Source organism: Macaca mulatta, chromosome 1 (assembly GCF_049350105.2).
Source record: "Macaca mulatta isolate MMU2019108-1 chromosome 1, T2T-MMU8v2.0, whole genome shotgun sequence".
NCBI lineage: Eukaryota > Metazoa > Chordata > Mammalia > Primates > Cercopithecidae > Macaca > Macaca mulatta.
The window spans coordinates 121237040-121261406 of NC_133406.1; the positions used below are offsets into that span (position 1 = coordinate 121237040).

Genomic DNA, 24367 nt, shown 5'->3' on the forward strand with positions numbered 1-24367 from the left:
CTCCAGCAAGGAGGAATGCTGTGTCCTTACATGGAAGGGGTGGAAGGGCAAAACAGTGTATACTTTCTCTAAAGCTTTCTTTTTTTTTTTTTTTTTTTTTTTTTTTGGAGATGGAGTTGCGCTCTGTCACCCTGGCTGGAGAGCAATGGTGCTATCTCAGCTCACTGCAACCTCTGCCTCCCAGGTTCAAGTGATTCTCCCGCCTCAGCTTCCTGAGCAGCTGGACTATAGCCATCTGCCACTACGCCTGGCTAATTTTTGTATTTTTAGTAAAGATGGGGTTTCACCATTTTGGCCAGGTTGGTCTGGAACTCCTGACCTCACTTGATCCACCCGCCTTGGACTCCCAAAGTGCTGGAATTGCAGGTGTGAGCCACCACACCCAGCCTGAAGCTTCTTTTATAAGGGCATTAATCCATCCATGAGACAGAACCCTCATGACTTAACCACTTCCTAAAAGGCCCCAGCTTTTAATACTACTACAGTGGGGATTTCCAATTTGAATTTTGAGGGGGTCACACCTTCAAAACATGGCATCTGGGGAAGAACATTTTGTGGTGTGGTGGGCAGGGCACTGGAGTTCTGAATTCTGGCCCCAGCTGTGCCATTAGTTGTGTGCCCTTGGCCTTTTGATTAACATCTCCATGGTACACTTTCCCCTTCTGAGAAGTGTGTTGGGGAGAGGAGTTGGGTGGGAGTGGGAAGCTTGAAGCCAAGAAGTTGTAAATTGCATGCAGTTCAATGTGATGGAAGGAATGTAGAACTTGGAGTCCAGTGGCAAGAGCTCAGATCCAGATCTGACTCACCTGCCTGTGACTTTATGCAGGTTATTTAACTTTGCAATGTCCTTCCCTAGAAAATGATGCCTATGATTCCTACCTTCACTACATGAGATGAAGAACATGAAAGGGCCAGGGCATGTTTCTGATAGCTAAATTTCATCACGAGAAGGAAAATACATCTGCAAAAGCATTCCATTATATGATAGAAGGATGGTAGGTACATTGCATGTAAGGAAAATAGATGCGTAACTCTTGAAATTTGAAAATGGCTTAAATAAGCCTGTGGGGAATATTTTTTAAGAATTAAGTTGATTCCTTTTAAACTGTTTTACTGAACTGACAATACATATTAAGTGCTTATCATTTATGCCCTTTAGGCGCTCACAGTCTAATTGATTAGTCACTCCTTTTTCTTTCTTTTAAAAAATAATTTTCCTTCAGTTTTACTTGTTGGCCTAGATATTTCTTCTTACTTGGAGGTGATATAGGACCTTCTTTCTCTTATACTGAATTAATATTTACTCTATTGATTCCCAGGTCTGAGCATCTGGTTTTAGTTCTAAGCAGAAATGAACCCATTTTTCTTGGTGCTGAGTGAGCATTTCTTGACAGACCAGGACTCTCCAGTGCTTTTTGGAGGAAAGAGCTGACTATAGAGAACAATGCTGAGGCATTGCCAAACCTTCAGAGGAGCACCTGGCTCCTCCCAGCCAGTGTCACGCCTGGTCTTCTCTGTTTCAGCTCTTCAATCCTTAACTGCCAGTAGAGGCATTTTCAAGAAAATGTTGAAGATAATTTCAGGAACTTAGGATTGAAATAGTAGAGCGATGTAAATGATAGAATTGAGAAGCACTAACAGAGCTAAGGAGTGAGAGCTTTAAACAGTATTTTTAAATTTATATACAATTAGAAGAATAAATAGACTTATAGAAATAAATAGACAATAGAAGAATAAATAGACAATAGAAGAATAAATAGACTTTTCATCCCAATTAGCTGGGTAATGTTATTGAATACTTTTTTATTGTAATCTGTGATAAAATGCCATTTATGTAACCAATAAGACATAGTGTGGCCGTTGAGCCAAGTTTGTGGTTTACCTTTGACCGTAGTTAAAACAAATGTGATCAATGAACAATTGGTGTTACAGCTGGATACAAGCAGGACTTTGTAAGAAGAGTCTTGAAATCTTTAGCTGAAGTCTTTCTCACCACTGTACTGAAGCTGAAAGTGTTTCAAAGCTAGTAGGCAGCCTTCTTTAGATGTATCTTATCCACTTGAAATTAAAGACAGAAGCTCTCCTAATCACAAAAATTCTTTTGCCATAATTAATAACTTGGGATTTTTAAATTGCTTTTGAGTACAGTAAGAAAATTAAGGAAATTACACATTTTGGATGTGCTCAGTACCTTACAACAGGAATAGTTTCAGCTATGTCTGTCAAAATGATAGGTATGCTCTACTTTTGATTTGAATACCCACTGTCTCTTCTGGTATATATCAAATCCCAGAGCTGAAGCTCCTCAGGGATATGGTACTGCTGGTTCTGTTATAAAAATGAGTCAATAAATGTATAGGCTGGAAGTGGCATTTACCAAGGAAATATGCCTGAAATGAAATGAAGACCTACTTTCTAATGTGCTTCTTTTTTAATCCTCTGCATACTGTGATGGAATCATAGGTTGATGCTCCAGGCTTCCCCTTGAATGAATGCCTGTGGGCTAGGCTAGAAGCTGTTTTCTTTGAGGTTTGTCTCCTGTCCAAACCCATGGGAAGCCCAAGCTCCTTTCGTTTTCATTCTTTTCTAACTCTAGTGCTTTTGAACACAGAACCTCCATCCTCCCACCACCCAAACTCCACATTCCAACCCCGTGATTTCATGGTACCCAGCATGTCTCCCCTGCCATGCCGTCAGGCCGCCTGCTGACTCTTGCAGAGGGAACAGACGGGAACATAAACTCACTGCAGAAGAGCAGGACACTCTGTATATTTTTAAGACCAGGTATCCAGTTCCCATTTAGAGGCTGTATTTTTTAATAGTGCCTTGAAAATTGAACAAAACACTTCTTGTTAGTCTCGTTGCTTGATAATATCATTCCCTCTGCGCTAATGTATAGAGGGAACTAGAGAATGAAAAAGATGTATTAGATCATTTCTAGCCCATTCCCACTGGTCACGATACTTTTTTCCCACAGTCTCTTCTCTAGTGCTTTTCTCTTCTAGTTTTCTCAAAGATTTGTTTTCTCGATTTCTCCTGGGGAATAATTTCTGAGTTTGAAGATGGAGAAATATATGTGAAAATATTCCTATTTTTTTCAGCTTAAAATTCTTAGTCTTTATAATCCTTTACATTACCATAAACAGTCCCTTATCTTCCTAGGTCAAGTGTTTCAGGATGGTATTTTTTTCCTTTCCATTTATTAACTTCAGAGTTTGTTTTTCTGCTTTGCTTTCTCCCTTCATCAATCAGTCCCTAAAGCCCATTAATCATTTCTTACTGCACTGAAAATTCCTTTGCTTATTCCCATATCAGGAATCCAAAGCTGGTTAAGGTCCCTAGGTCCTGGAGGAAGCCTCAATAATAGGTACTCATTCTATGCTAACTTCTCTCTCTGTCTCAATTCTCAAGTAGGAATTATTTTTAAAATACTGTTTCTAGATTATGATCTGGGGATTTCATCACTTGAAAGCCTTTTATGTGTGTGTTTGTGATTTTGAGTGTAAGATTATGTTTGTTCTCAATTACCTGAAGGATATTTTTCATATCCTCAAAGCCAGAAATCATTTGGGTCTCCTCCTGAGTTCTTGGATCAAGCACAATTCTGGACCATGGAACTATGATGTAGCATTCTGTTTTAGGGCTGCCATCTTAGGAGTTGAGAGGAAAATAGACTGTACTTGTAGGATTTGGAATACTTGGGGAAAAGGTAGTGCCAAATTTAAGTAGCCTTGGCACTCACATATCAAAAGTAGATTAGCTCTCAGGAGCTAGCATTAGGTATAAAAAAGACTTCACATGGCTTGTGGCTTCCTGGATTGGAGGACTTAATATTATAAAGATGTCAGTTCTCCCCGAAACAATCTTTAGATGCAGTGTGATCCCAGTCAGCAACGTCAACCAACACTTGCAGCTTCTAATCTGATCTAAAAAGAAGAAGAAAAAAATGAAAAGGATTTTTTATTTTTTCCCTCTTGGGACTTGACAAGATGATTCTAAAATATATTGATACATATAAAGGGCCAAGGATGAATAAAGTACTCTTGAAGAAAAAGAAGGTGGAAAGCCTTGCTTTAGTAGGTCCCAAGATGTATTTTTAAAAAGCAATGTGATACTGACACAGTTACAGACAGATAGACTAATGAGTCAGAATTGAAAGACCAGACCCTTTCCAGATTCTTCTTACAGGGATCCTTGATTTATGATGGCGATGGCATTTCAAAGCAGTGGGAAGAGACAGTCTTTTCAATAAATGGTGCTAGAATAATCAGATATTCATATAGGAAAAAAAGAAGAAATTAGATGCTTACCTCACACCATATGCAAAAAACTCCAGATGGATACAGACCTAAATGTGAAGAGTAAAGATAAAACTTTAAGGCGCACACACACACACATTGTATATATGCATGTGTATGTGTCTAGCTATATGTATATAGCCGTATATGCACACACACCCCCCCCCCCACACACACACGTGCACCTTCATAACTGTAGGGTATTGAAATATTTCTTCTATGATACAATAACCTGTTATCAGAAGTTATGTATTTGATTCATAAAATTAAGTACTTGTCTTTATCAAAAGATAAGATAAAGAGAAGACAGCCATACAATAAGACAATATTTGCTCTACATGTAATTGAAGAATATTAGCATCTAGAATATGTACAGATTCTTAAATCAATAAAAGACAATCCAATCTGAGAAAAACAGGCAAAATAATTTAAATAGGCTTTTCATAGAAGAGGAGGTAAAAATAGCTAGTAATCATAAAAAGATTCCCCAACTTCTTTAATAATCAAAGAGAATTAAACCATAATGAGATTCTACCTCATTTCCATCAGATTAGCTAAAAATAAAAAGATTGCTAATACCAAGTGTTGATGAGGATATGGAACAACAGGAACTTGGTAGAAAGTGTATAATGTTACATACTTAGGAATAGTTCACCACATTGAAGTACTACAGTTGAAGATACATATACATACCTTATGACTCAGCAATTCTGCTCCTAGCTATATACACTAGAGAATCTTGGCTCACTAAGATACCTGTATAATAATGGTCTTTTTTGTCCCCGTAATTTTATTTTGCAGATTTTTAAACTGACTGAAAAATTGCAAAATTAATACAATGAATATGATAACATCTTAATAGATGGTAGCTAAGCAAAGCATAGTAGCTAGTAGAGAGAACGTACATGGGCTTTGAAGTCAGTGATATATGGCTTGAAACTTCAACTCCACCACTTACTAGCTGTGTGACCATGGGCAAGCTAATGAAATCTGTGAGCCTCATGTCTCTCATCTATAAACTGGAGGTAATAATATACCTACCATATTAGGTATTATAAGGATTAAATGCATTAATATATGTAAAGCACTGGGCATAAATGCTTGCAACATAGTAGTTCAGTAAATTATTGCTGCTTTTGTTTTTTTGTTTTCGTGGTGGTTAAAAATGATAATGATGCATTTTATTTTCTCAGGGCCTTTTAGTTACAGCATATTACTGATACATACTCATTTTTGGTTTTTCACGATGGAATGTATTACAAAATAATTCAGGGGAAAAATAGCAATTTTTTTTAGTTTGTATTGCGTTTTTTTTCTTTTCATTTTCCTATTATAACTTCAGCATTAGGAAGTACAAACCAAAGGGAAAATATGACCAGGGTGCAAATGTTTTTTATAATTTAAATAATTATATAGAATTAAAATTTCCTTTTGAAGAATTGAAAACCCAAATATGATTTTATTAAAAGTAAAAGGAAACCAAGGCATAGAAAATTTAAATAACCTTATTAAGAAGTAATATTAGAAATAGAGTATATATTTTCTAATTTCTAGCCCAAGATCTCATACACTAAATTATGATATCAAAAATATAAACAAAAATCTTAAGGCAATAGCAGTAGCCTTTAGCACTAATGCTAAGGCCTTCATTTCCTTAGCTGCAAAAGAAATTAAATCACATGAAAAACTCTCGAGGCCCCTTTAATCTCCAGTGAAATTTGATTCTATGTCTGAAGGCCTCCTCATTGACCACCAAACCTCAGTTACCTTTTCCTCTTGGGAATTCCTCTCTGAACCCTATTCTGTATCATTCCAAACTGGTCATGATTATGTTACCATGTTATACCTTTACTTGCCTTTTCATAAACAATATCGTCTATCTCCTATTACATCACATTCTCTTGGGGATGCAGATCTTTTCCTTTTTTTTCTTTCTTTCCTTTTGTTTTTTGTTTTTTGTTTTTTTTTTTGAGACGGGGTCTCGCTCTGTTGCCTAGGCTAAAGTGCAATGGCATGATCTTGGTTCACTGCAGCCTCCACCTCCCGGGTTTAAAATTCTCCCACCTCAGCCTCCCAAGTAGCTGGGATTATAGGCGCACCACCACGCTCAGGTAATTTTTGTATTTTTAGTAGAGACCGGGTTTCACCATGTTGGCCAGGCTGGTTCCAAACTCCTGACCTCAGGTGATCCACCCTCCTTGGCCTCCCAAAGTGCTGGGATTACAGGCATGAGCCACCACACCCAGCTGCAAATCTTTTCTTATGTGTCTTTATATTTGTACACGTTTGAGTGCAAAAACATTTTTAATATCTATTTTTTTTTTGTCCCTAGTAGCACCTAGCATAGTGATTTACAGAGTAGGCCCAAAATAGATGGATGATGATGACTGTCAGATTGTAGTTTACAAAAATATAACTAGCTCCCATAGCTATGATAACATGGGCATAGGATTCATGGGATTCTGCCTCAAAAGCAAATATGTTTGTTTTCCTTTGTTCCAGAAAGACAGCAAGAAGCGAATATTTTCTGGCATTCAACCTACAGGAATCCTCCACCTGGGCAATTACCTGGGAGCCATTGAGAACTGGGTGAGGTTACAGGATGAATATGACTCTGTATTATACAGCATTGTTGACCTACACTCCATTACTGTCCCCCAAGACCCAGCTGTCCTTCGGCAGAGCATCCTGGACATGACTGCTGTTCTTCTTGCCTGTGGCATAAACCCGGAAAAAAGCATCCTTTTCCAACAATCTCAGGTCAGCTTCTCAGATTAGAACTGAGAAAACTTTTATTTGCAGATTATTTGAGGAAAAAATGTTGAATGGTTCACACAGCCCCTGCTTGTGATTTTTAAAAAGTGTTTGAAGGTGACTTTTTCAAATGTGATTTTTTTTTTCAGCTTAATGTTTTACTTGTGTTTATATCATTAACTATCATTATATTGTAAGAGTATTTTTCAGCTTTTCCTCTACTGTATTTGGTAAGTTTATGATGCTTCATATACCAAAGAGTTGTGTTTCATGAGTACTTCTAGCCCTGGAGTTGTTTTGCTATGCTGGGTTGCTTTCAAACTGATTACTTTGTATTGTTGACTAATCTCCTTGTGATCAGGGATAGAAATTAGTGACCAATAGTTTTATGTAATTCCAATGTTGCTTTATTAGATGTTGTATTTGGAAGGTCTGTTGGATAATTCCCACTGTTCATTCTTTGTTTTTGAGAAGATTTGATAGCACAAGTTGGGAAATTGGAAGACAAAGTTTCAGTGTCTTGTGTCTAGGCCAAGAAAGGCTTCATAGTAAAGCCAAAATATTTGACTCATATCTTCACTATGGATGAATCAGTTTATTCTTGGACAGGCAGATAGTCTGGTCTAGAGACAAGGCAATCAAGATACACCCTAGAAAAAGATAAAAATTCTAACTAGATCGTGCCTTCATTATGTATCTGCTTTAACCTTAGGACAAAGCCCAGCCAAGGAATGGTATGTTATACATGCTATGGTATATGTTAACATGCGTGCATATATGTAACCTTCTTTGATTGTACATTTCTATCATTATTTTTATATATGTTTTGTTATACATAAAACTTAATGTAACGATTCTTACAGAGCAGACTGTTAAAAAATATGTGATAAATGAAAAGAGTATAATGATCCCTTGGCATCCAAAGAGTGTTGGTTCCAGGACCACCAAAGCTACCAAAATCTGCAGATGCTCAAGTTCCTTATATAAAATGGAATCATATTTGCATATAACCTACACATATTCTCTCGTATACTTTAAACCATCTCTACATTACTTGTAATAACCTAATACAATATAAATGCTCTGCAAATAGTTGTTATACTGTATTGTTTTTTAATTTGTATTACTTTTCTATTGTGGTATTGTTATTTTTTGATGCCTAAATACACATTAATTTCATATATATATATAAATTTTTTAAATTTTTAGAGATTAGGAGGGTATATGTGCAGTTTTGTCACATGAATATGTTGTGTAGTGGTGAAGTCTGAGCTTTTAGTGTCCCTGTCACCCGAATAGTGAACATTGTACTCAATAGGTGATTTTTCAACCAACATCCTCTTCCCCACTTTTGGAGTCGCTCTGTATGTCCATGTGTACCTATTGTTTAGTTCCCACTTATAAGTGAGAACATGCAGTATTTGTTTTTCTGTTTCTGAATGATTTCACTTAGGGTAATGGCCTCTATTTCATGTTGTCCTCCATGTTGCTGCAAAAGACATGATTTCATTCCTTGTTATGATTGTGTAGTATTCCATAGTGTATATATAGTGGTGGTGTTATTTTTTATTTGTTGTTTTTTCCTAATATTTTCAATCTGCTGTTTGGTTGAGTCCATGGATGCAGAACACACAAATTCAGAGGGCCAACTCTATGTTTAAAAAATAAATGCAGTTATCAACTTTGTTGCCAGCTTGGAGATAATTTGATAAAATAATAGAATCTGATCATTAAAAGGACCATAAAGGCAATTTACTGCAACTCCATTCCTTATAGTTGGTCAGGAAGGCTTTACTTGCACATGACTTTTCAAATTCAGTGTTGGACAAATCCAGTTACTATAAAATACTTGCTTTTATTGACTGAATATCTACCTCCATATAATTTCCATTCGTTCATTTAATTTCTGCTCGGTAAAAAACACAATAAATCAACTCTGCTTCCACACAACTGCTCTTCAAATACTTGGAAAGACATTTATTATGTACCATTTGTATCTTACTCTGTAGGTCCTTACCGTATAGGTCTTTCCTTCTACAAACTAGCTATCCCAAGGTCTCTCGCCTTCTTGGTCATCCTCTCTCAAAAGCACTCTCATCTTCTTTCTGAAAAGAACGTGCCTCAAGCTTCACATCCATTGCCAGCGTTGGAGAGCTGTTCATCAGTAGAGCCACTTTTTGAGTCACCTAATGCATTTTGCAAAGCACATCATCTTCACTTCATCTAAGCTGTTTTTAATACAAGCTGGCTTTTGATCCTTATCAGATACTATTTCTAAAAATTATATTCCCAGCCACAAGTACCTATTTCCATACTTCTTGTGGATGAATGTCTAATCTCCACAAAGTAACCACTTGCCAGATTGCTTTTTAAAATGGTCTTTAATATTAAAGACTTATTTACAACTACATCCTATATTTGCACTTTGAACTCAATCTCTCAGGAATGATTACCATATTATAATTTTTTTCTACTTTGTAAAGGATTTTAGCAGTGACCTTCATAAGCATCTAAAATTTGCAATAATTGAGATATTTTCTTCCATGTGGTACTTTGTTGTTCAAAATAGCAATTGAAAAAGTAACCCACTATATGGGAGACTTTGTAAAGACTTCCCCATAAAGGAGGGACAAAATTCACCTTCTCTTAAAATGGAACCTAATGAGCTCATTGGGTCTAGGTCGGAGAGTGGAAGGGGCAGAGTTGACTGGTGTGTGCCTGTCTTCTCCTTATAGCTTTAATGCAGTTGTAAAGCTGTTTAATAATTCGCCTCTTTGCCATCCCTCACTTCAGCTCCATTGTGGAGAATTTTCATAGTTTGCCAGCAAAATTTAAGGGAGGCACTCATCTTGCCTACATTATACAATTTGTCTCACAAAGGCAATATGAAAAATTTCCTCAGGTGTCTTTGTAACCTAAGATAAACTTGGTTCTTAGCCATTTCATTCTTTGACTCAGGCAACCAACCTCATTACAACTCGATGGATGGATGGATGGATGGATGGATGGGATAGTTTATCAGGCTTTCTTTACCCCTTTTTAAAAAAATGTAATTTAATTTAAAAATGTTTTTAACAATTTATAACAGTAGAGAGAATAATATACTGTACCCCATCTCTTGTTAACATTTTGTTATTTATCTCACTGATGTTACTTTCTTTTCTTTTTTTTCTTTTCTTTTTTGAAAGAGAGATAGGGTCTTGCTCTGTTGCCCAGCCTGGAGTGCAGTGGTGTGATCATAGCTCACTGCAGCTTCAAACTCCTGGGCTCAACATCCTCCTACATTAGCCTCCTGAGTAACAGCTGAGACTTCAGGTGTATTCCATCATACCTGGCTTTTTTTTTTTTTTTTTTTCTTTGAGAAATGGGTCTCACAACGTTGCCCAGGCTGGAATCAAACTCCTGGGCTCAAGTGATCCTCCCAACTTGGCCTTCCAAAGTGTTGGGATTATAGGAATGAGCCACTGTGCCTAGTCGATGTTATTTTCTTTGTTGAAGTATTTCAAAGCAGATACTGCACATCATGGCATTCCAATTCCTAAATATTTTAGCGTGCCACTATAAATCCAGGAAATTTTCTTACATTACCATAATACTGTATGACACCTAACAATGATCATTCCGTATTATCATCTAAAACCCAAATTACCCTGACTCTCCCAAAAATGTATTTTATAGTAGGCTTGTTTGAGTGAAGATCTACCAAGGTTCACATATTATATTTGGTTATGGATCTTAAGTCTCTTTTCTTTATGCCTTTTGATTTGTTCATCACACTTTATTTCCTGTAAAGTTAGTCCTGTGCTTAAAAATAATTAAAACTTTGATTTTTTATGCTTCTACTTTTTTTCTCACCTTTGATGTATTGATCAAGTTTTCTTTTGTTTTCTATAAAGTTAGTTCTTTTGAACTTCAAAATCTTAGTTTTTTAGTTGCTTTCTCTTTACACTAATCTGTGTTAGCTGATGGTTAGTGACTATAAACTACTGTCCCACATAGTTGCTCATCACCATTTTCATTAATTTGAGTAGAAGCTGTGCTTATCTACTGCCCATGGATTACCTAGAAATGACCATTAGACATCAGCTCCATTAGAGTGGCCATAATGCTTCAGTTTGTTCATGGATGCTGATGGAAAGGTCCTCCTCATGCCTTATCTTTACAGCCATGAAGGCATGTATTGGCTTTTGCTTCTTAGAACCATTTTTCAGGTAGAAGTATAAGTGAATCAACCAGTCTTCTGGAAACAGTTCTTATCTTAGCCACATGACCCCATTATTTACAGAGTTCTAGTAGGTGAAAAATCATCATGGCGATGACTTAGGTTTTGTAATACAAAAATCAATAATCAATAACTGTCTTTTTTTCTTTTTCATTTTCTTCTTTTTAACAGGCAATGCTAGGAAGAATTTTTTCTTTTTTCTTTATTTTATTTTATTATTATTTTTTTTTTTCCAGATAGAAAACTGAATATGCTTTATAGCCAAGTAGCCAGATCTATTAATTCAGGGTAGGAAAAATGTAAGCATTTTATCTTTGCATGACAAAAAGAATCTGAGATAGAGCACATAAAAGCTAAAGCCCAGGATAAATTATTCAAAATATAAGAAAGATACAAGGAAAATTAATAGATGCCTTGAACAGAATAAGAGTGCTAAAGGTATATGACCCACCACACAGAAGGTTTCTTGAGGGGTGTCTGTAGCAACAGTAGTAATAGCACTGGCTGAAAGACATTTAGGTCTTCACCAACATCTGTTTGAGTAGGAAGCAGGGATGTGAAGGTGACAAAACTGGAAAGGTTCTGTTCTTTAAAACTCCCTATGAAGGAAAGAGATTCAGCAATCCTGGTCAGTTCTCAATATCTCTAGAGAAAGTGCCTCTGTTAAGTCATCCAAAGGGGTAAGGTGAGGTAATGCACATGATCTGTCAATTCATCAATATCATCACTTCAATAGTGGCTCAGGGATCCCAATGGTAGATTTCTGACTGGATTCCTGGAATTCTTTTTTTTTTTTTTTTTTTTTTTTTTTTTTTTTTTTTTTGGAGAGAACGTAGGTTTTGGAGACCAGGCTGGTCTCCAACTCCTGGGCTGAAGCAAGTCTTCTCCTGCCTCAGCCTCCAAAAGTGTTGGGATTACAGACATGAGCCACTGTGCTCAGCTAGGTTCCTGGGATTCTTCGTAATCTCTCTTTCACATTTTTTTATTTCTTTTTTTTTTTTTTAATTTATTTATTATTATTATACTTTAAGTTGTAGGGTACATGTGCATAACGTGCAGGTTTGTTACATATGTATACTTGTGCCATGTTGGTGTGCTGCACCCATCAACTTGTCATTTACATCAGGTATAACTCCCAATGCAATCCCTCCCCCCTCCCCCCTCCCCATGATAGGCCTCTGTGTGTGATGTTCCCCTTCCTGAGTCCAAGTGATCTCATTGTTCAGTTCCCACCTATGAGTGAGAACATGCGGTGTTTGGTTTTCTGTTCTTGTGATAGTTTGCTAAGAATGATGGTTTCCAGCTGCATCCATGTCCCTACAAAGGACACAAACTCATCCTTTTTGATGGCTGCATAGTATTCCATGGTGTATATGTGCCACATTTTCTTAATCCAATCTGTCACTGATGGACATTTGGGTTGATTCCAAGTCTTTGCTATTGTGAATAGTGCCGCAATAAACATATGTGTGCATGTGTCTTTATAGCAGCATGATTTATAATCCTTTGGGTATATACCCAGTAATGGGATGGCTGGGTCATATGGTACATCTAGTTCTAGATCCTTGAGGAATCGCCATACTGTTTTCCATAATGGTTGAACTAGTTTACAATCCCACCAACAGTGTAAAAGTGTTCCTATTTCTCCACATCCTCTCCAGCACCTGTTGTTTCCTGACTTTTTAATGATCGCCATTCTAACTGGTGTGAGATGGTATCTCATTGTGGTTTTGATTTGCATTTCTCTGATGGCCAGTGATGATGAGCATTTTTTCATGTGTCTGTTGGCTGTATGAATGTCTTCTTTTGAGAAATGTCTGTTCATATCCTTTGCCCACTTTTTGATGGGGTTGTTTGTTTTTTTCTTGTAAATTTGTTTGAGTTCTTTGTAGGTTCTGGATATTAGCCCTTTGTCAGATGAGTAGATTGCAAAAATTTTCTCCCATTCTGTAGGTTGCCTGTTCACTCTGATGGTAGTTTCTTTTGCTGTGCAGAAGCTCTTTAGTTTAATGAGATCCCATTTGTCAATTTTGGCTTTTGCTGCCGTTGCTTTTGGTGTTTTAGACATGAAGTCTTTGCCCATGCCTATGTCCTGAATGGTACTACCTAGGTTTTCCTCTAGGATTTTTATGGTATTAGGTCTAACATTTAAGTCTCTAATCCATCTTGAATTAATTTTCGTATAAGGAGTAAGGAAAGGATCCAGTTTCAGCTTTCTACTCATGGCTAGCCAATTTTCCCAGCACCATTTATTAAATAGGGAATCCTTTCCCCATTTCTTGTTTCTCTCAGGTTTGTCAAAGATCAGATGGCTGTAGATGTGTGGTATTATTTCTGAGGACTCTGTTCTGTTCCATTGGTCTATATCTCTGTTTTGGTACCAGTACCATGCTGTTTTGGTTACTGTAGACTTGTAGGATAGTTTGAAGTCAGGTAGCGTGATGCCTCCAGCTTTGTTCTTTTGACTTAGAATTGTCTTGGAGATGCGGGCTCTTTTTTGGTTCCATATGAACTTTAAAGCAGTTTTTTCCAATTCTGTGAAGAAACTCATTGGTAGCTTGATGGGGATGGCATTGAATCTATAAATTACCTTGGGCAGTATGGCCATTTTCACGATATTGATTCTTCCTATCCATGAGCATGGTATGTTCTTCCATTTGTTTGTGTCCTCTTTTATTTCACTGAGCAGTGGTTTGTAGTTCTCCTTGAAGAGGTCCTTTACATCCCTTGTCAGTTGGATTCCTAGGTATTTTATTCTCTTTGAAGCAATTGTGAATGGAAGTTCATTCCTGATTTGGCTCTCTGTTTGTCTGTTACTGGTGTATAAGAATGCTTCTGATTTTTGCACATTAATTTTGTATCCTGAGACTTTGCTGAAGTTGCTTATCAGCTTAAGGAGATTTTGGGCTGAGACAATGGGGTTTTCTAAATATACAATCATGTCATCTGCAAACAGGGACAATTTGACTTCTTCTTTTCCTAACTGAATACCCTTGATTTCTTTCTCTTGCCTGATTGCCCTAGCCAGAACTTCCAACACTATGCTGAATAGGAGTGGTGAGAGAGGGCATCCCTGTCTTGTGCCAGTTTTCAAAGGGAATGCTTCCAGTTTTTGCCCATTCACTATGATATTGGCTGTGGGTTTGTCATAAATAGCTCTTATTATTTTGAGGTACGTTCCATCAATACCGAATTTATTGAGCGTTTTTAGCATGAAGGGCTGTTGAATTTTGTCAAAAGCCTTTTCTGCATCTATTGAGATAATCATGTGGTTCTTGTCTTTGGTTCTGTTTATATGCTGGATTATGTTTATTGATTTGCGAATGTTGAACCAGCCTTGCATCCCAGGGATGAAGCCCACTTGATCATGGTGGATAAGCTTTTTGATGTGTTGCTGAATCCGGTTTGCCAGTATTTTATTGAGGATTTTTGCATCGATGTTCATCAGGGATATTGGTCTAAAATTCTCTTTTTTTGTTGTGTCTCTGCCAGGCTTTGGTATCAGGATGATGTTGGCCTCATAAAATGAGTTAGGGAGGATTCCCTCTTTTTCTATTGATTGGAATAGTTTCAGAAGGAATGGTACCAACTCCTCCTTGTACCTCTGGTAGAATTCAGCTGTGAATCCATCTGGTCCTGGACTTTTTTTGGTTGGTAGGCTATTAATTATTGCCTCAATTTCAGAGCCTGCTATTGGTCTATTCAGGGATTCAACTGCTTCCTGGTTTGGTCTTGGAAGAGTGTAAGTGTCCAGGAAATTATCCATTTCTTCTAGATTTTCCAGTTTATTTGCGTAGAGGTGTTTATAGTATTCTCTGATGGTAGTTTGTATTTCTGTGGGGTTGGTGGTGATATCCCCTTTATCATTTTTAATTGTGTCGATTTGATTCTTCTCTCTTTTCTTCTTTATTAGTCTTGCTAGTGGTCTGTCAATTTTGTTGATCTTTTCAAAAAACCAACTCCTGGATTCATTGATTTTTTGGAGAGTTTTTTGTGTCTCTATCTCCTTCAGTTCTGCTCTGATCTTAGTTATTTCTAGCCTTCTGCTAGCTTTCGAATGTGTTTGCTCTTGCTTCTCTAGTTCTTTTAATTGCGATGTTAGAGTTTCAATTTTAGATCTTTCCTGCTTTCTCTTGTGGGCATTTAGTGCTATAAATTTCCCTCTACACACTGCTTTAAATGTGTCCCAGAGATTCTGGTATGTTGTATCTTTGTTCTCATTGGTTTCAAAGAACATCTTTATTTCTGCCTTCATTTTGTTATGTACCCAGTAGTCATTCAGGAGCAGGTTGTTCAGCTTCCATGTAGTTGAGCGGTTTTGATTGAGTTTCTTAGTCCTGAGTTCTAGTTTGATTGCACTGTGGTCTGAGAGACAGTTTGTTATAATTTCTGTTCTTGTACATTTGCTGAGGAGTGCTTTACTTCCAATTACGTGGTCAATTTTGGAGTAAGTACGATGTGGTGCTGAGAAGAATGTATATTCTGTTGATTTGGGGTGGAGAGTTCTATAGATGTCTATTAGGTCTGCTTGCTGCAGAGATGAGTTCAATTCCTGGATATCCTTGTTAACTTTCTGTCTCGTTGATCTGTCTAATGTTGACAGTGGAGTGTTGAAGTCTCCCATTATTATTGTATGGGAGTCTAAGTCTCTTTGTAAGTCTCTAAGGACTTGCTTTATGAATCTGGGTGCTCCTGTATTGGGTGCATATATATTTAGGATAGTTAGCTCTTCCTGTTGAATTGATCCCTTTACCATTATGTAATGGCCTTCTTTGTCTCTTTTGATCTTTGATGGTTTAAAGTCTGTTTTATCAGAGACTAGTATTGCAACCCCTGCTTTTTTTTGTTCTCCATTTGCTTGGTAAATCTTCCTCCATCCCTTTATTTTGAGCCTATGTATGTCTCTGCGTGTGAGATGGGTCTCCTGAATACAGCAGACTGATGGGTCTTGACTCTTTATCCAGTTTTCCAGTCTGTGTCTTTTAATTGGAGGATTTAGTCCATTTACATTTAAGGTTAAGATTGTTATGTGTGAACTTGATCCTGCCATTATGATATTAACTGGTTATTTTGCTCGTTAGTTGGTGCAGTTTCTTCCTAGCCTCGATGGTCTTTACATTTTGGCATGTTTTTGCAATGGCTGGTACAGGTTGTTCCTTTCCATGTTTAGTGCTTCCTTCAGGGTCTCTTGTAAGGCAGGCCTAGTGGTGACAAAATCTCTAAGCATTTGCTTATCTGTAAAGGATTTTATTTCTCCTTCACTTATGAAACTTAGTTTGGCTGGATATGAAATTCTGGGTTTAAAATTCTTTTCTTTAAGAATGTTGAATATTGGCCCCCACTCTCTTCTGGCTTGGAGAGTTTCTGCCGAGAGATCTGCTGTTAGTCTGATGGGCTTCCCTTTGTGGGTAACCCGACCTTTCTCTCTGGCTGCCCTTAAGATTTTTTCGTTCATTTCAACTTTTGTGAATCTGGCAATTATGTGTCTTGGAGTTGCTCTTCTCGAGGAGTATCTTTGTGGCGTTCTCTGTATTTCCTGGATTTGAATGTTGGCCTGCCCTACTAGGTTGGGGAAGTTCTCCTGGATGATATCCTGAAGAGTGTTTTCCAACTTGGTTCCATTTTCCCCCTCACTTTCAGGCACCCCAATCAGACGTAGATTTGGTCTCTTTACATAATCCCATACTTCTTGCAGGCTTTGTTCATTTCTTTTTCTTCTTTTTTCTTTTGGTTTCTCTTCTCGCTTCATTTCATTCATTTGATCCTCAATCGCAGATACTCTTTCTTCCAGTTGATTGAGTCGGTTACTGAAGCTTGTGCATTTGTCACGTATTTCTCGTGTCATGGTTTTCATCTCTTTCATTTCGTTTATGACCTTCTCTGCATTAATTACTCTAGCCATCAATTCTTCCACTTTTTTTTTCAAGATTTTTAGTGTCTTTGCGCTGGGTACGTAATTCCTCCTTTAGCTCTGAGAAATTTGATGGACTGAAGCCTTCTTCTCTCATCTCGTCAAAGTCATTCTCCGTCCAGCTTTGATCCATTGCTGGCGATGAGCTGCGCTCCTTTGCCGGGGGAGATGCGCTCTTATTTTTGGAATTTCCAGCTTTTCTGCCCTGCTTTTTCCCCATCTTTGTGGTTTTATCTGCCTCTGGTCTTTGATGATGGTGATGTACTGATGGGGTTTTGGTGTAGGTGTCCTTCCTGTTTGATAGTTTTCCTTCTAACAGTCAGGACCCTCAGCTGTAGGTCTGTTGGAGATTGCTTGAGGTCCACTCCAGACCCTGTTTGCCTGGGTATCAGCAGCAGAGGCTGCAGAAGATAGAATATTTCTGAACAGCGAGTGTACCTGTCTGATTCTTGCTTTGGAAGCTTCCTCTCAGGGGTGTACTTCACCCTGTGAGGTGTGGGGTGTCAGACTGCCCCTAGTGGGGGATGTCTCCCAGTTAGGCTACTCAGGGGTCAGGGACCCACTTGAGCAGGGAGTCTGTCCCTTCTCAGATCTCAACCTCCGTGTTGGGAGATCCACTGCTCTCTTCAAAGCTGTCAGACAGAGTCGTTTGCATCTGCAGAGGTTTCGGCTGCGTTTGTTATTGCCCTGTCCCCAGAGGTGGAGTCTACAGAGACAGGCAGGTTTCCTTGAGCTGCTGTGAGCTCCACCCAGTTCGAGCTTCCCAGCAGCTTTGTTTACCTACTTAAGCCTCAGCAATGGCGGGCGCCCCTCCCCCAGCCTGGCTGCTGCCTTGCTGGTAGATCACAGACTGCTGTGCTAGCAATGAGGGAGGCTCCGTGGTGTGGGACCCTCCCGGCCAAGTGTGGGATATGATCTCCTGGTGTGCCTGTTTGCTTAAAGCACAGTATTGGGGTGGGAGTTACCCGATTTTCCAGGTGTTGTGTGTCTCAGTTCCCCTGGCTAGGAAAAGGGATTCCCTTCCCCCTTGCGCTTCCCAGGTGAGGCAATGCCTCGCCCTGCTTCAGCTCTCGCTGGTCGGGCTGCAGCAGCTGACCAGCACCGATCGTCCGGCACTCCCCAGTGAGATGAACCCAGTACCTCAGTTGAAAATGCAGAAATCACCGGTCTTCTGTGTCACTCGCGCTGGGAGGTGGAGACTGGAGCTGTTCCTATTCAGCCATCTTGCTCCGCCCCCCTTTTCTTTATTTTAAATTGACAAATAAAAATTGCATATATTTATGGTGTACAACATGATGCTTTGAAAGATGTATACATTGCAAAATGGCAAAATCAAGGTATATAACATATCTATTACCTCACATACCTATCTTTAAGTGATTTTCAGATATACAATACGTTATTATTAACTATGGTCACCATGTTGTACCAGAGATCTCTTGAACTTATTCCTCTTGTCTAACTGAAATTTTGTGTCCTTTGACCAACATCTTCCCATTTCCTCTTGCCCCATTCTACTCTGCTTCTATGAGCTCGATTTTTTTAGATTTCACATATCAGTGAGCTTATGCAGTGTTTGTCTTTCTGTGCCTGGCTTATTTCACTTAACAAAATGCCCTCTGGGTTCATCCATGTTGTCATAACTGACAGGATTTCCTTTTTTAAGGCTGAATAGTATTCCATTGTGTGTATATACTGTATTTTCTTTTTCGGTTCATCTGTTGATGGACACTTAGGTTGATTCCATATTTTGGCTATTATGAATAGTGCTGCAATAAACATGAGAGTACAGATGTCTCTTTGACATACTGATTTTCTTTCCTTTGTATATATACCCATTAGAGGGATTGCTGATTTATATGGTAGTTCTGTTTTTAATTTTTTTGAGGAACCACCATACTGTTTTCCATAATGGCTGTACTAACTTTCTCACCAACAGTGTGCATGGGTTCCCTTTTTGCCACATCTTTGCCAACACTTGTTATCTTGTTTTTTGTTTGTTTGTTTGTTTTTTTGAGATGGAATCTCGTTTTGTCAGTGGCACGATCTCGGCTCACTACAACCTCTGCCTCCTGGGTTCAAGCAGTTCTCCTGCCTCAGCCTCCCAAATAGTTGGGATTACAGGCACCTGCCACCAAGCTCGGCTAATTTTTGTATTTTTAGTAGAGACAGGGTTTCACCATTTGGCCAGGCTGGTCTCAAACTCCTGACCTCAAGTGATCTGCCCACTTTAGCCTCCCAAAGCACTGGGATTATAGGCATGAGCCACCACACCTGGCTTGTTATCTTTTTAATAATAGTCATTCTAACAAGTGTGAGGTGATCAATCTGTGTAGTCTCCAATAGAGGGGCTGCTGAAAAGAAAATAATATTTTCAGATCTATTTTTAAAAAACATGCTTATTAGGAGACTATTTATTTACGATAGTGTCTCACTCTCTCACCCAGGTTGGAGTGCAGTGGTGGAGTGATAGCTCACTGCATCCCCAAACTCCTGGGCTCCTCAAGCAGTCCTCTTGTCACAGCCTCCCAAAGTACTGGGAGTACAGGTGTGAGCCACTGTGCCTGGCCAGAAAACTATTTTTAAATGTGTAAGGCTGGCTGGACATGGTGGCTCACACCTGTAATACCAGCACTTTGGGAGGCTGAGGCAGGTAGATCACTTGAGGTCAGGAGCTCCAGATCAGCCTGGGTAACAAGGCGAAACCCTGTCTCTACAAAGAATACAAAAATTAGCCAGGCGTGGCATCGCATGCCTGTGCTCCCAGCTACTCAGGAGGGAGGCTGAAGCAGGAGAATTGCGTGAACCCAGGAGGCAGAGGTGGAAGTGAGCGGAGATCATGCCACTGCCCTCCAGCCTGGGCGACAGAGCAAGAACTTGTCTCAAAAAAGAAAACCACAATGTGTTAGTTTACCAAGCCATTTCATGTATATGACTTCTCTCTTAATCATCAAAACAGTCACAGGAATTAGATATTACTGTTATCTTTCACTAATGAATAAATTAAGGCATGAAGAGATTAAGTAAATTGCAAATGTACTTAAAATGATCTTTGAGGCCGGGCGCGGTGGCTCAAGCCTGTAATCCCAGCACTTTAGGAGGCCGAGACGGGCGGATCACGAGGTCAGGAGATCAAGACCATCCTGGCTAACAAGGTGAAACCCCGTCTCTACTAAAAAATACAAAAAACTAGCCGGGCGAGGTGGCGGGCGCCTGTAGTCCCAGCTACTCGGGAGGCTGAGGCAGGAGAATGGCGTAAACCCGGGAGGCGGAGCTTGCAGTGAGCTGAGATCCGGCCACTGCACTCCAGCCTGGGCGACAGAGCAAGACTCCGTCTCAAAAAAAAAAAAAAAAAAAAAAGATCTTTGAGCAGTATCTGGTACTTAGTAAATACTCAGCATATAGAACTTTTTCATTAGCTGCCTAAGGTCACCCAGCTCGTAGGTGGCAAAGCCAGGGCTTTTACAGTTTTCCCCTAAAGCACCACTTATGGAAGATGTACTCATGAGGCGGGAATCGTGTTCTGCCCCCTGCCTACGCACCCTACTCCAGCCCTCATGTCTCTGCCTCTGGAGATGCTGGTAGAGGGGAAGTGGGGAGTTGGAGCTGACCTCAAGGCCCTCATTATTTCTTACCTGAACAATTAAATTACCCTTTCACTCCTGCCCTAGCTTTATGGTTTGGCAGTTCATTCCCCACCAGGCAGCCATAGTCACCTTTCTACTAAAAATACATCAGCATCTCTCTCCTGCCCTCAGGTAAAAATCTAAACCCAGCTTAGCTAGAAATCCCTTAAAAAATGAAGCCCCAGAGTACACTAGACCAGTGTTTCTTCTACTACACCACTAAGTTATGCAGACCTTTTGTTATCAGTTTATTTTGTGTTTGGATGATCTGATTAACTTCTACCAATGACCCTTTAAAGCTGAAGCCAAAATACTTTCTTCTGGTTTAATTTTGAGAAGATTTGATAAATCAGTCCTTAAATTACAAAACAGATAAATTAGATATTATTTATCTACATTTTTAAAAGGCTTTTTGCTAGTTCCTTTATACTGGTAGGTTTATAGTGTACTTAAGTATTTAATTGATCATTAAATATGTAACAGAAAGGATAAGAATTTAGAAAACAATTTTATTTAATGTTTTGGGAGCCAATTCCAGTTACATTAGTTATACCCGCCTCCCCATCACACAATTATTTACAAGTAAAATTAAGAAGTTTTGAAATTATGAGTTAGAGAAAAGTATTATTTTATGATGTGCTTTCTTCAGCTATATTCATTGTGTTAAGCCAATTACTTACAGCTAAATTATAAAGGCTATTTTTCTGTGTGCTATTGTTGAACATCAGAAAAAGTTCTAATAATGGCTTGAAATAGGGAAAGGATTTAGCTATGTTACAATGTTGACTTTTACCAGTAATTTTCATCTCCAATCCTTTGCATTCTTTCCCAGCAGTCTGACTGGAACAATTCAGACTTACTGAAGATTTTTCTCATTATTTTCTTTTTCTTTCTCTCCCACTGGCCTCTAGTCATGTGCTTCCCCTAAAATATGTTCACCATATGTGCGGAATTTTATAGACCCTCTCTGCTCAAAGGTGTGTGTGTGTGTGTGTGTGTGTGTGTGTGTGTGTGTGTGTGACAGAGAGAGAGAGAGAGAGACACGTCGTGGGAAGGGGATCATGCCTATGTGTGTGTTTGGCAGAGGTTTCCATCCCTACGCCAGAGTCAATGGTCTTTTATTTCTAGCAAACCAGCAGGCCTGAGTGTAGATCCAATCTGAGTCCTACAGCTGCCTGTGGTACAGGCCTCTACATCGTTCACTGTTACTCTGCAGATGGAAGATAAAAGTGGAGGACCTAGCTCTAGGCACTGGATTTCTGCCAAGGCAAGGAGAAAAGGACAGTTGGGGCCACCAGATAATTGTGTTATGAGGGTCCAAAGAGACGAAGGAAAAGTGAGGGAGGAGAGGGGGATTTGCATCTCTGGAATGTGGGCTCATTCTTTAATTAGAGTTATGTTGTTTCCCAAGAAACAAAAATCAATAATGATAAAAGAAGAGAGACGATAGAGGAATTGGTTTCTGAATGATGGCCAAAGTAACTGACTACATAAATCTTGGCTTACTGTACATAAATAAAAGTTATACCTCACCAATTGTCCCTTGTCTTAGAGGTATAAAACCAAGGCCTTAAACTGGACAGAGAGTCTCGTGCTTCCCTTTATTCTGGTAATTTAGGAAACATATTTGAGTGTATTTATATTTGTTAAACTCTCAAAGTTGTTTGCTGCCAACATCAGGTGCTCTTTCAGCTCACAATGGAAAGGGAGCAAGTGTCTGCATAGATTCGTGGACTTGGAGAATATATTTGTAAAATTGGCATCACCTCCAAAGTTCCTAGGGGGAGATAAGAATCTAAATGGCCCATGGTATAAATAATAAGTTTGGAAAACTATTATATAATCAGACTCTGCATGTATTTCCTTCTCCACAGTTTCCAATAATACCACTTCCTTGCCTGGATCTATACTCCTCTGTGACATGATGAACAAGTTGCAGTACCTGTGTTACTTCTGTGCCGGACATAGGAACAGGTGATAGGTTAATTACACCTTCAAGAAGAGTTCTTTTCTTGCTGTCAAAACAATAGTGGGAAAAAAAAAAAATACAGGCTTTGAAGCCAGATATACTCAGCTTGAATCTTACTGTCACTTCTTTTTGGTTGTGAGACTATGGGCAAGTGGCTCAAGCTCTCTGAACCCCATTTTTAATGTCTATAATAGCAATTTAAATAAGATAATATATTTTGTCTAGCAAATGTTAACTTTCTATCACCCTCCTCCACTATACACAATGCTCCCACCCTAGGCTCCTTGATACTGAGAAGGATTTATATAAGGGTAGAGTGGGATTAGAAGATGGAGATAAAGTTAATGACAATGCCTCTTTTTATCTTCAATAATAAAGTATTTTCAGAAGAGTTTGTTGTCTAAGGTTTTTTGAGGACTTTTTAAGAAATATTTCAAACATTCATAAAAGTATGAAGATGAATGGCTGCCTTTTGAATTGCTTACCTTTTGGCATACTTGCTTCATGTGGTTTTTGTTTTTTACACATTAAACATTACAAGTATAATAGAAACTTTTCTGCTTAGCTCTAATGCCGTTTTCCTCTGTGCCTTCCCAGAGGTATTATATTGATTTGATATTCATGATTCCCACAAATGTGTTTCTATTTGTTGCATATAATATAGCCATTAACAATCTATATTATTTGTTTTGCATATTTTAAAACTATGTGAATGGTATCATGCTGCCCATATCCTCTTGCATCTATTTTTTGTGTACAGTGTTACATGCTTGGGATTTATTTAGTTTGACTGCTGTATAGTATTCCATTGTCTGCCTCCTTCACAGTTTATCGATTTTCCTGGCAAAGGATATTTGGATTTTCTTTCCAGCTTTTTGTTACTGCAAACAGTACTACAGAGGGCATACTTTTATCTGCCTTTTGTGCACATGTGAAAGACTTTTCTCTATTTTTTTTATATTGATCTACAGACTCCTCACAATCGCAATGAAAATTTCAACATATATTTTTATATAAACTGACACACTGAATCTGAAATGTATAAGACCATGCAAAGTACTTAGAATACTCAAAACAACTTTGAAAAAGAAAACACAACTAGAGGACTTATACTGCCTTTTGAAGCTTACTATACAGCTATAATAATTGAGAGTGTGGTATGGACATAAGAATAGACTTACAGGTCACTGAAAAGAAATAGGGAATCAAGAAGTAGACCCACATATATATGGTCAAATATTTTCAATGAAGGGTTCAAAGCAGTTCAGTGGGGAAAAGATAGTTTTTCAGCAAAGGACGTTAGGTCTCCAACTAGATGTCCATGTGAGGGAGAACATGAACCTTGACTCTCAGCTCATAGCATTTGCAAAAAAGATCAACTTAAAACCACCATAGACTTAAATGTAAAATCTAAAGCTATGAAACTTCTGAAAGAAAATATGGGGAAAATTTTCCAGGCCTTGAGAATAGGCCAAGATTTCTTAATAGTACACAAAATCACTTAATATAAGAGAAACTATTGATAACATTTAGTTTCATCAAAAGATAAAGCCTCTGTTCTTCAAAAACGCCATTAAGAAAATGAAA

At 38.5% G+C, this 24367-nt stretch overlaps 1 protein-coding gene and 1 long non-coding RNA gene across 9 annotated transcripts in view; one reads left to right on the plus strand and one right to left on the minus strand.

Moving 5' to 3' along the window:
- The window catches only part of WARS2 (tryptophanyl tRNA synthetase 2, mitochondrial), a 112946-nt gene that overhangs the window by 60524 nt on the left and 28055 nt on the right, over window positions 1–24367 (plus strand). For 4 of the 8 annotated variants that reach the window (XM_077987345.1, XM_077987346.1, XM_028829827.2 and 1 more), the window contains one exon: window positions 6801–7058. The exons of 1 other annotated variant lie outside the window; for it this stretch is intronic. In XM_077987345.1, coding sequence (XP_077843471.1) covers window positions 6993–7058 — 66 coding nt within the window. In that variant the 5' untranslated portion in view covers window positions 6801–6992. Of the gene's footprint in view, window positions 1–5100; window positions 5324–6800; window positions 7059–24367 lie in introns of those variants that run through there. 3 more of the 8 variants (XM_028829826.2, XM_028829836.2, XM_077987353.1) reach the window with 3 other exon arrangements.
- On the minus strand, window positions 1775–5196 carry LOC107000434 (uncharacterized). The gene is made up of 2 exons (XR_001447557.3): window positions 4311–5196; window positions 1775–3926 (listed from the first exon to the last, which is right to left on the minus strand). It is a non-coding gene; the product is annotated as an uncharacterized LOC107000434 (long non-coding RNA).